Here is a 12021-nt window from a genome sequence, read left to right as displayed (position 1 = left end):
TGTATCAAATGTTCAAAATTTAATTTTAATTTATTTTATATTCCATGACATACATACTATGGGATTTCAGTTTTTACAACCTGAATGTCCATTTTAGGTCTCAGTTAATTTATTTTCCCATACACTTCAAGGCAATATTTAGTACAGGTAATGTAATGATATGCATTTATTCTCATATACTATGCCATTGGTATTTAACAAAATTTAATAGGTATACATATGTACTATGTATTTGAAGTTATATCTCAAAAATTAATGTCAAAGTATTGTAAGTCACTGTACTATTTTCTTATTTACTATTAGTTTGCTATTCATATCACATTTTTAAAATTGATAGTAGAAATACTTTTCTAAAACAAAAATCATACTGATTTATTTGATTGTTATATGATCAATAAAGGAAGTATAGAATGTCTCTACTAGTAAACCTTAAATTATTTTGTAATACATTGAGTAATCCATTTAAGCTGTATGTGACAAAATTTGAAACATTATGCATGATTCTTAAATATGACTGTACAATTAAAGTAGATACCACGGAATTTCAAGTTTCAATGTCCATTTGGTCCACAATCATATTGGAAAGAAAGCATTCCTTCATCAGAACATGTCATTAATATTTAAGAATTCATCTTATAAATGAAACTATTTTTTAAATAAAATGACAAGTTATATCTCTTAAAATTATACTGATCTTAGAACTATTAAACTTTCATAAATGCTAAAAGTAAACATTTTCCTTCTTTTATTATTTTTACTTGAACTAAAATGAAGTTGTTTATTAAAGGAATAAACATGACATATTTTACCCAAGCTTACCTTGAACTGGTCCATTTTGCAAGATTTCCTTCATTATCTCAGTTACCTGGAAGAAAATTGTTAATGAGCATCATTACTATAATAGCATACTGAACGTATTGTTTGGGGTGTGCTATTTCAGCACAACCAATGTAGTAGTCATACAATAAATTGTGCCTTGACCACTTACAATTTACTCCTGATCATACTTTGAAATACTCACATGTAAATTGCCACGTTGACAAGTTGCTAAAGACAAGAAGTATCCATTTGCTTTACTGATTTTTACCACTGACAGTAATCGTGGAATGGGGCGGAAATGTAGTAACTTGTTATAGCCATACACACAGGAGAAAGTAAGTTAAAATAATGTTTCATCAGTGGAGATTAGTGTCCATTTTTCTGATGACATGAGTGATCCAGATAAATGTTTTAGTGAGATTCTTCCATGTTACCTTACTATATATTACTAACCAATGTTTAAATAGCCCTCCTTTAGTAAGGAAGCTAGTTGCTGATTGAGTAATTCACTCATTCTTTCATCTGCAACTTGATCACAGAATATGTACTGGAAACTAGGATAGAAACAAATACTAATCCTGCTCCTATTTTCAAGGTATTTACATTTTCGGTGGACTAGACAGTAACACAACCAATTGCATTAGAAGACAATTAGTTCTATTATAGAGACAAGTACAAAGGGATATAATTAAGAAAGGGAAATCAAGCCCATGTAAGAGACAAGAAAACTTTGCAGAGTAAATGATGGTTTGACCTGAGTCTTGGTACATCTGTGGGAAATCTTCAGATGGAAATTGGTGGGATTAAAAATTTGGATCAGAGGAATCATCACCTGGCTAAAAGAGAAGAATGAGAGAACATGATTTATCCAGAGAGGAGACAGTAGTCCTGTATATCAGGACCCTGTGGGCAGGTGGTGGGTTAGATATTGATTAGAAATAGTCTATAAAAGCAGGTCAGAATCAAATCATGGAAGACTTGTATGTTGTGTTAATCAAGGACTATATTCTGGAAGTCACTGATGATACAGATATTCTGAAAGTGGGAAGGTATAGGTAACACCGATGCAATGGAAGACAAGTTGCCTAGGCTGTTGGCATAAAGAAATGAAATTTAAGGGAGGTTTTTATCCCGTTTTGGCTATGTCCACTTCAATTATATTGTGGAGGAAGGCAAAGAATTGATCTAATAAGCTACTGCCACAAAAAATAAAATCAGTGAAAAAATTTTATTTTAGCATTTATTTGTCAAGTAGCTAAATAATATATATGGAATAAAACATAATTTTAAAGCTCTATTTCCATGGGCATTTTAAAATTTGAACCATTCATTTATACTGTTACATTACAGAGATCAGCAATCATTCTTTATTGGAAAGTTTGAAACTCTTTCATAGATTCTTTAGGAATATCAAAGATTACACCTGAAAATATAGCATTCTTTTTAAAAGTTTTAAAAACAACAGAGCCATATATTTTTTAATTTTTTTTACAATGTTTGCTTTTTCTCAGGTGTAGCCCTCGCAGAATTTCCACCAATTCACCCGTGCACCATCACAAGGTTACTTGTGTGCTTCCTGCCCTCGCCCTGATCTCTTTCCTTCTCACTCCCCTACAGAATGTCTGATTTGTAGTTGTCTTTTTATTGTTGTGGTTTTTTTTTTTTTTGGTTATTATTATTATTTTACCCTTGGTCCCTCACTGTGTTCTCCTATATTCCTCCTATAACTGAAACCATCTGGCATTTTTCTTTTTTCATTCTTTTTTTTTTTTTAAAGATTTATTTTTATTTATTTATACAAGCACTGGGTACAGTCAGAAGCGCGGGAGGGTGAGAGAATTCACCAGAGCCAGATTAGGGAGCAGAGCAGGCAGAAGGACCGAAGTACACTGCTGAGGGGAGCAGCAGGCGGCAGGAGAGGTCTGCGAGCCATGTGGGACCCTCCTCCGGTGGCCGGGGAGCAGCCGGGAATCGAACCGGCGCTGCAGAGGCTGTGGGCAGCTTCGAAACCCAGCACTCAACCGCTGCACCACCAGGGAGGCCCTCTTTTTTCATTCTGACTTATATCACTGAGCATAATCCCTTCTAGCTCCATCCATGTTATTGCCAATGGCATAGTTTATCTTTTTTGATTGCTGCATAGTATTCCATTGTGTGTATATACCTTCTTGATCCAGTCATCTATTTTTGGGCATGCGGGTTGTTTTCATGGTTTGCCTATTATAAATAATGCTGCAATAAACATAGGGGTACAAGTATCCTTTTCTTTTTTTTTTACCCTAACAAGATTAATCAACTTTTAATATGAAATTGTATTGTTGATTTCAATGTATATGTATTTTTTATTTTATATATTTTTACATCATTCTTCATTTTTGTACAATGCATGCTTTCTCATGTCAGTTATAGACCCTGTGAAATTCCCACTACCAATTGACTCATAGTCCCTTGTGCTCTTCCCAAAGTAAGTATCCTTTTGAATTAATGTTTTTGTGACCTTTATGTATTTGAGAAAGGTAGCCATTGTAATTATTGCCATTTAGACTTACATTGGATGAGACTCTGTACGGAGGAGAACATTGGTAGATCCTATTTGATTTCTCAATGTTGTTGGGACATGGCTTTGTGGCGTGCCGTTTTCCCCGTCCATCAGATCTACTTGCCATGGCACAGCCACTGTTGGCAGCATTTTGGTCCTTGAAAAGTGGATAACATGCATGGGATACCAGTCTATGGGGAATAAGCAAAAAAAGTAAAAGTAATACTTAGGAAAGTGTCACAGTAGTCTATCCATATACAGTTTTATAATTGAACATTTATAAATTATTCTGGCTACTTACATATGTAGCCAAACTGATTACAACACAGCAATTCAATAGTGTTATACTTTTCCCTACTCTACCCTATTTCTTCATCATACGTTTTAAAATATTGCTGTGATCCATTTTAATAAGCAGTACAATCTATAGAATAGAATTTCCTGAAGTTGAAAAATGACCATTAATAAATCCTGTGGTATTATTAACAGGGGAAAAACTCTTCATTTTGCATCTATAATTATAGTGTTTGTAAGAGACAAATTTAATGTGAAAAAGATAATGAATTTTTATTATAAAGATGGACTATTCTAAATTATGTTAGATTGAGAATTAAGTTTGATTTTGTATTTACATTTTTTTAAAGTTATAGATATCATAACATAAAACTTCAATTATTATCTGTTTGCAGTTCTTGACACTTTGGGAGAAAGCATATACTATTACTTAAAGTTTAAGTATAAATTAGATTACACATTATATAGAAGATAAAATAATTTTGCTTTATGATTTTGAAACTGAAGAAAAGTACAAATGATTTTACTCCAAATCTAATGAAATTTATTGACTACAAAAGCAGATGCTAAGGAAAACAAAATAATGTAATAGGTTTAATAGATATTTGATGCTGAATTGGTGACAGATGTATCCAGTAGGATTGATTCAAGAAAATTCAATAGTATTCGAATGAGTAAGAGAATCTGAATAAGGAGCATGATGAAAACAGTCATTAGAAAGATTAAATAAGTCAAAAAAAAAATGGCATTAGCAGTGCTATGGATTCAAGGTCTCCCACAAATTTTTATGTTGAAGACTTAACTGCAAATGTCAGGTGATGGTATTTGGAGATGAGGCCTCTGGGCAACTAGCTTTAATAGGGTCATGAGGGGCCTCATGCTGGAATTAGTGCCTCTAAGAAAAGGATGAGACACTGACCACACTCTCTCTACCATGTGAGGACACAGTGAAGAGGCATACTAGGAAGATTGCTATCACCAAGAATTGAATCACCTGATACCTCCATCTTGGGCTTCTCAGCCTCCAAAACTGGGAAAATAAATGCCTGTTTCAAAACACCCAGCCTGTAGTATTTTTGTTATGCTAACCTGAGTAGACTGATGATGAAATTTAGTTGGGACTCAATAACAATTTATATTTTTAAGCTCCTAAAATACTTTAATATAAAACAGAAGTCAATTAAGTATTATCATTCCAGGAAGGTATCAATACAACTTGTCCATTCTGAGCACCACTTTATTAGGCGAAACATATGGAAAAAATTTAAGAAATTTATTGTTATCTTTTAATACTGACACTCTTTCATAGCACCTAACCATAATACTTTACGGCACATCTAGAGTACTCAGTTGTAAGAAGATGTGGTAGTACATATGTGTACTGCTAAGTTTCAGGTACAGTTTCCTTAGCTGAATAACTCAATTCCTAAATAGAAAAGCTGTTATAGTAGACATGAGGATGTTTTGAAGCTATCAGTCCAATGAAAGAAAAAATATAACCTGACTTTTCTCATCAAATGGGATAGTGACAATCCATGAGCTGAGGCAACTATAAATTAGTTATTTTAGTCATCTGATTACTACTTTAACCTATACCTGGTATTATCTATTCATCTACTTGGGTAACTGAAAGGCTCAGCAGAGATATCAGTAATCTCAATTACTCTATTCCTTCCATGGGGATTCATTAGAACCATTTAGCTCAGAACAATAAGACAATGCTTGCTTGAGCCTTCCTATGAACTCAGTTAAGTGCATACACATTTTTTAAATATTTTTCCAGTAGTTTAAAATTTCAGAAGATTCCAAAGATGACACGTATTTACATATAATACACATATTTATATAGATGCAGCGCATTTAATTTTAGAGTATTTTTGTAAAAACCTTTAAATATATTTTTCCTTATTCTAATCCCAAGCAGAACTCATAAGAATCCTAGAAACACATGTTGGGCAGCTATTTACCCACGTTTTCTCAGGTACCACCAAGCCCTATCAATGCTTCCACTGTTGCATCCATGACGGTTCTTGGCGCAGCAAGAGATCAAATTCTGAGGGGACAGGTTGGCTGTATATCGACCCTTGGACTGAATTGCTATTCGGTCAGCTGCCACACCTGTTTCAAATAGAATATTGATTACCATTCAAATGGTACCTGTTATTTTTAAGAGTTTACATAACCCCCTTTTATTGACCCTAAACAAGTCTTCAAAACCTGTAGTTAAAATTAAGGCCAAGTGACATTAGTATATGTAGTTAAAATTAAGGCCAAGTGACATTACTATATCGATGTATTACAAGTTTAACTTCATATTTTTGGTCACATTTTTTGGTACAATTTTGGTATTGTTCAATTGGCTTATCAACTTCAAGGATTTTCTACCTTTCAATTCCTTTCAAGTTCATGTACTTCTGAATCACTCATTAAGAAATATTTTTTAAAGATTTAATTTATGCATACAAGAGCTGGGTACAGGCCAGAGAGATGCAGGGGTGGTAAGAGGATTCACCAGAGACAGAGTGGGGAACAGAACAGGCAGATTGAAGTACACTCCTGAGGAGAGCAGTAAGCAAGTCAGGAGAGGTCTGCTGAGCCATATGGGTTGCTCCCTCACTGGCCAGGGATTGAACCCATGCTGCAGAGGCTGCGGATTGCTTCATAGTGTGGTGCTTAACTCCTTGCGCCACCAGGGAGGCCCTCATTAAGAAAATTTGTCAAGTGAAATTCCTTAAAGGCAAAGCCTTATCTTACATTTATGCCTCCATCATCTAGAACAGTACCTTGGTAATATATATAGTCATATCCATGACATGCACTCCATGACATGTATTAATGGATAAGTATTCTTTTTTGAAATGAATGTAAAGAAACTAAGGAAATGAGAACTAATCATGACAATATTGGAAATTCATCCATCTTTATCTGACATGTTAGAATAAATCAAGTCCTTAGTTTTAAACTGGTATCTAATTTAACTACCCAGAGGCTAATTCTTAAGCTAATCTAGATAATAAGATGCTCTCTTATAAAATATTTAGAAGCCATATAAGGTACTGTTAGGTTCATAATATTCTTGAAACCCAAAATCATAATCTTATTTCCATAGACAAAGAATTCACCTTATTCACCTTGATAGACAGATAAACTGATTTGTAAATTATTGTCTTTGAAAAACCTTAAAATATATTTCTCCTTAGCTTCATCCCAAGAAGCACTCAAATGTATCCTAGAGTAAGAACACTAGAATAAGAGAAATAATTATATATAATAATTATATATCTACTAACTCCCTATCAGCATTTGTATCATCATTTATAATTGAATCATCTTTCTGTTATAAATAATTCCCTGCCATGGTTATTAATCAGTCCATGCCTTTTCTTACTAAGCACAATGATGAACAAAAGAAGCAGCATAGTTCTATGCCCATAAAATAAACTAGTGAAACTAATCAACCAATAGGAGAAAGCTATATAAGCCATCCCACTATTCTGATAAAACAACAGTGATAAAAACATGAGAAAATTGGGTTATACCATCTTAAATATATTTATTTTTATTAACATTATAATTTTATTTGTAAAAATGTAGTTAAACTCAGGGAATGATCAAGGGTCATTTCATGTATAAAAGTGGATGCTTACAGTATGAGAACCACAGTAAAGGTGCTAAAACATGTCCAGCAAGATGATACATTATATGTTGCATGATTTTCATTAAGAAAAAATTGGTAGTTTTATGATTTTATATGCTAACTTATCAAATATGCTTCTAACTAAAGGAAACTTTGAACAGGTATTGAAAAATATTACATGTCTGATGATTGGAAAAATCTCCATGCTTTGGATTCTCACTCCATAACTCCAAGACTCATTTATCCTTCTTTACCACTTGCTCTCAGTCCTGATGCTGATGATACATTCATTGTCTTTCTGGGACCTCTGACCCTGAACACTCACATAGCACAGTTGGTAAGTCTGCTGTGACATGCATGACGTGCTAGAAGTTATCTGTTCAGAAAAGAGTTAACTCAGTAAGTTGAGGGTGTTCAAAGTCTGCACATTCCAAAGGAAATAACTGGACTTTGACCAGCTTCTGGGAGATAAACTCTGACTCTTGGAATATCCTCCTGAGAAGACTGACATGGTATACTTAGGACCTGGAGCCACACCAGATAACTCATGCTAACACTGAGGAGAGGTGAATGTCTGCTTTTATTTTCCTGGTGTCCTGGGCCAGGTTACATCAATTTCACCTCTGAAGGGGGCTGGAGACTGAATAGTTAAGATGATTCATGTCAGCATTCCATGCATATATTACAATCCCCCACAAATTAATTTGGATGCCAAGATTTAGGGAGTTTCTCTGGTTGGCATTATCTCAGATGTGTTTGACAAAGCTCTTAAGAATGGGAACAATAATTGTATGCAGGTCATGGGTTGTTATGATGACTAAATGAGATAATGTACCATATTCTCAGAACAGTGACTGATACTATCTAACAATAAAGTCTATGTAATAATAAAGTCTATGTAAGGCCTTGTTAAATAAAACTGAGGGAAAAATCAGAGTTTTAAACCTGAGAACATATATCAAGCATCAGTCTTGGCATGATAAGGTTAAAGCAAACAACTAACAGAGATGTGGAACAAAAAGAAACACACACACACACACACACACAAGATATGGAGCAGGTTGAGAGAAATTGGTTTGCTTTAGGATATAGACTTATTAAAAGTGCTACCAGTCTATCTTGTTGGGTTCTGACTTAGGGAGAAATAGGATTAAAAGTAAATGCTTACTGCCACATTCTTACACTTTATTTTGCAGATACAAAATTTATGAAACAATGGCAGAATACATGTGGCTTTGATATGGATAAAATGTTGTCCTTGTGAAATGCCTATGAGATCTATATAAATATAATAATCAAGTTATAAAAAAGCATCTTCAAAGAAGGCTCCTGTTTTTCTGCTCTGCTCTCATCTTTCCCAAACCCTCTCTCCTTGTATGATTCTGGAGCTGCCACCATTTTGGAATGAGGTGACAAGACAGTACCTAAATATTTTGTAGACCTTATTTTATAATTACTACTGATGCTGAAACATCACCGTTTCATAATTTAAGGAAAACATCGTTTCTTTTTCAGAATTATTAAGATAGTTAACAACTCTCAAAGCCATTCTGAGTGTAAGAAATTGCTATACAAAATTTTCCTCTGATTCTTGGATATCGTTATCTTATTGGCTAGCAGCTATGGCCATTTCACAGGGCATAGAATTTTATTGTTGTTGGATACCTGGTACAGTATTGTTCTTGATGTTTAATCTTTTAATTTTATATAAAGCAACAAAGTTATAACCTTTTTCTACCCATTCAATTTTCTCAAAAGTTATACTTTTTGCTCATTAAAATATCTCTACACTGGAACCCTTCAAGGTAATAATTTAGAATAATTCTGAAATGATTCATTTTAAAATAATTCATTTGCATATGCATTCTATATACATTTTTTACAGCTTTAGCATATGTAGAATTCTGTAGTGCAATTGCTTGCATATTTTAGATGTTCTACATGTGTTGAATCTGTAACTTCCCACCTCCTTCTCAGCTCCCATCTATTATTGTGCTAGAATATGTTTCATAGGAGCAAAAGACATTATACTACCTCTACTATTCTTGAGAAAATAATTCCCTATTTCATGAAAGAAAATAGAAATTATTTGTTGCTTTGACTCTCGGTGCAAGAGTTCAAAATCAAATGTGTTTTAAATGTTAGTGTCACTCTTTAAAATTTTTTTTATAATATGGTGAAAATTGTAGTCAGATTCAGAAGTCTGGGATCCAGGGTCATTTCTAAAGCTACTCAGACTTTGGGTTTAGGTAAGTTACTTCACCTATTTGCCTCTTTTATAAAACCGAAAGACTTGAATAAGGTGACCTCTAAGTTTGTTCCAGCCCCACGCATCTGTAGATTTCATCTAAATGTAAATGTTTTACATTCTAATGGCATACAATATGTCACTCTTACACAGACAGTTCTAAATCTCAGTGAAGGTTTAATCCAAATTCACTTGAAATACTTAGAAAAGGTCAAAAGTTTTAAGAACAATTCAATTCAATAAATTGTTTTCCATTCTCTTTTGGAAAACATTTATTGGATTTTACCTCTGAGACATGCTCTATTTTACTTCCTTGTTTTATTCTATCTCCAAATTTGCTGTACATCATGTATCATTCCTACCACTGCAAAATCCTTCACTTCTTCAGCTTTTAACAACTTGCCTGAATTTATTTGGCTACAAAACTATTTCCTTATATGTGTGTTTACTGCTAATTGTCTTACTCCATTTTATAGACTTTTAGCTTCATTAAAAGATAATTATTCTTATTTTCACAACTACTACCTAACATACTTTTCTAGGTCTTTAAGAGAACCTAGTTCATTCTTTTCTTAATATACTCAAAAGAATAACATCAGCCTGATTTGTCATACTGAATCCACAGGACACAAAACTATGTCTTCTGAAACCACTAAAGTGTTGTGAACCCTCTCTCCAGTGTTTTGATGAATTAGGTAGGATAGGACAAAGCTAGACTTAGTCCTGTGCCAAGGCCATCTATGAACTTTGACCTGAGGACACCAGAATGCACAATCCAAATCAGCTAGATATTCTATTTCACCACCAATGTATTTCCTAAGACATTTTCAGGAATACCAGTCTTACTTACATTTAAAGCAAAAATATTCTCACCTTGGAGGTGTGCATTAACTACATCAAGTGACATGTAATTTATCTGAGTAAATCCCCTCCCAATCATCTGAAACAGCTCAGAGATCCCCCAACACACTGAGGATATATACCAAATAGCCAAAGCAGGCAGTAGTACAAACAGATCATCACTTTAGAGGTTAGCTTAGCCAACATTATGATTCTCCAAAGGCATCATTTCTAGAATAAACTAACTGATACTATGAAGTAAAGAGATTTAAACAAAGATAGCCCCTGTCCCAAGGAGTGTCATCATTCAGAGTTGACTTTTCTAAGAGTCAATGAACTTATTTCAGAATGCTGAAATAAGTGTTTAGCCAGTTTTTGAGTACACTTTTGGAATTACCTACAAAATTCCAAGCATGGTTGAGATACTTGGTTGGCTGTTATCAAAATGTAGCCAATAACATTATATTAGGTTTTATTTAATTGCTGGAATGTATCCAACACTGCTTCAGCAGAGTTTGGAGAACAAATCAGATTTAACCCAGATATTCATTTACTGAAATTCTGAATTTATATCAACCTAATTATAAAAAAAGTATTCCTTATACTTTTGAAGTAAAGACAACACAATTTGGGAAACCACTCATATTAAAAGATCAGTTATATATTACTTTTGAGTCAGAATCTATACACTTACTTTTATCTAAAATGAGAAAAACTCAGTCTTATATTAACTCCACAATCTTATTCACATCAAATTACTTTACTAGTTAAACATACATGTGCAAGCCTTATAAGATATATAAGAATATAAAGATATATAAGAATCGTGTGTGTGTGCTCACATATTAGGATTACAGATAACATTATGAATGAGAAGGAACCTCATAATCTTCCTATTATCTGGCCTTAACTATCATACAATAAAATTTGGCATGTTTTCTTTGTTGCTCTCTTGATTCACTTTCTACTGAAAAGTAGACCCTAAAGGGCCTCCCTGGTGGTGCAAGGGGTTTAGCACAGCACTGTGAAGTTATCTGCAGCCTCTGAAGCACGAGTTTGAATGCCGGCTGGCCAGGCAGCAGCAGACCTCTCTTGTCTCGCCTTTTGCTCCCCTCAGCAGTGCATTTCAATCAGTCTGCCTGTTCTGTTCCCCATTCTCTCTGTGAATCCTCTCACCACCGGCACCTCTGACCTGTACCCCAGTTCTTGTATGCATAAATAAAATAAATCTTAAAAAAGAGTAGACCCTAAAAATAAAGACAAATTTTCAGACTGCAAATGGATTTTTCTATAATTTCAACGTTGCTGTTTTCAATTAGAATAAGATTTCTATTGACCAAATGTTAATATTTAAATATTTCAAATTTAAAGATCTTCTAATTACTGTCCCAGACTCTAGAGTTAAAGGGAGAATTTATAAGAAAGTAATTAAAATGACTTTATTACTTGCAGTAGAAAATGCCCATGATGCAGCACAATTTTTTTGATCCAGTGGGCCATGAGTCCATCCAGGCCATTTATATGAAGCAACAAAAAACTCTGGAAGATCAGTCCCTTCAGGCAAAGAAGACTAAAGAAAAAGAAGAGGCAGCTGTGTCAGCTTTTTCATACATATCCCAATCACTACTATAAGAAAATGACATA

At 33.9% G+C, this 12021-nt stretch overlaps 1 protein-coding gene across 2 annotated transcripts in view; it reads right to left on the bottom strand.

Annotated features, from left to right (window-relative positions):
• The window catches only part of TINAG (tubulointerstitial nephritis antigen), a 90624-nt gene that overhangs the window by 41237 nt on the left and 37366 nt on the right, over positions 1-12021 (bottom strand). For both annotated transcript variants that reach the window (XM_054698876.1, XM_037519876.1), the window contains 4 exons: positions 11824-11947; positions 5620-5770; positions 3369-3549; positions 820-865 (listed from right to left, as the gene is read on the bottom strand). In XM_054698876.1, coding sequence (XP_054554851.1) covers positions 820-865; positions 3369-3549; positions 5620-5770; positions 11824-11947 — 502 coding nt within the window. The remainder of the gene's footprint in view (positions 1-819; positions 866-3368; positions 3550-5619; positions 5771-11823; positions 11948-12021) is intronic.

Source organism: Talpa occidentalis, unplaced genomic scaffold (genome assembly GCF_014898055.3).
Source record: "Talpa occidentalis isolate TD23 unplaced genomic scaffold, MPIMG_talOcc4v2.1 talOcc4.2, whole genome shotgun sequence".
NCBI classification, from domain to species: Eukaryota; Metazoa; Chordata; class Mammalia; order Eulipotyphla; family Talpidae; genus Talpa; species Talpa occidentalis.
Note: the sequence above shows the minus strand (reverse complement) of the source record. Positions and strands in the feature narration are given on the sequence as shown.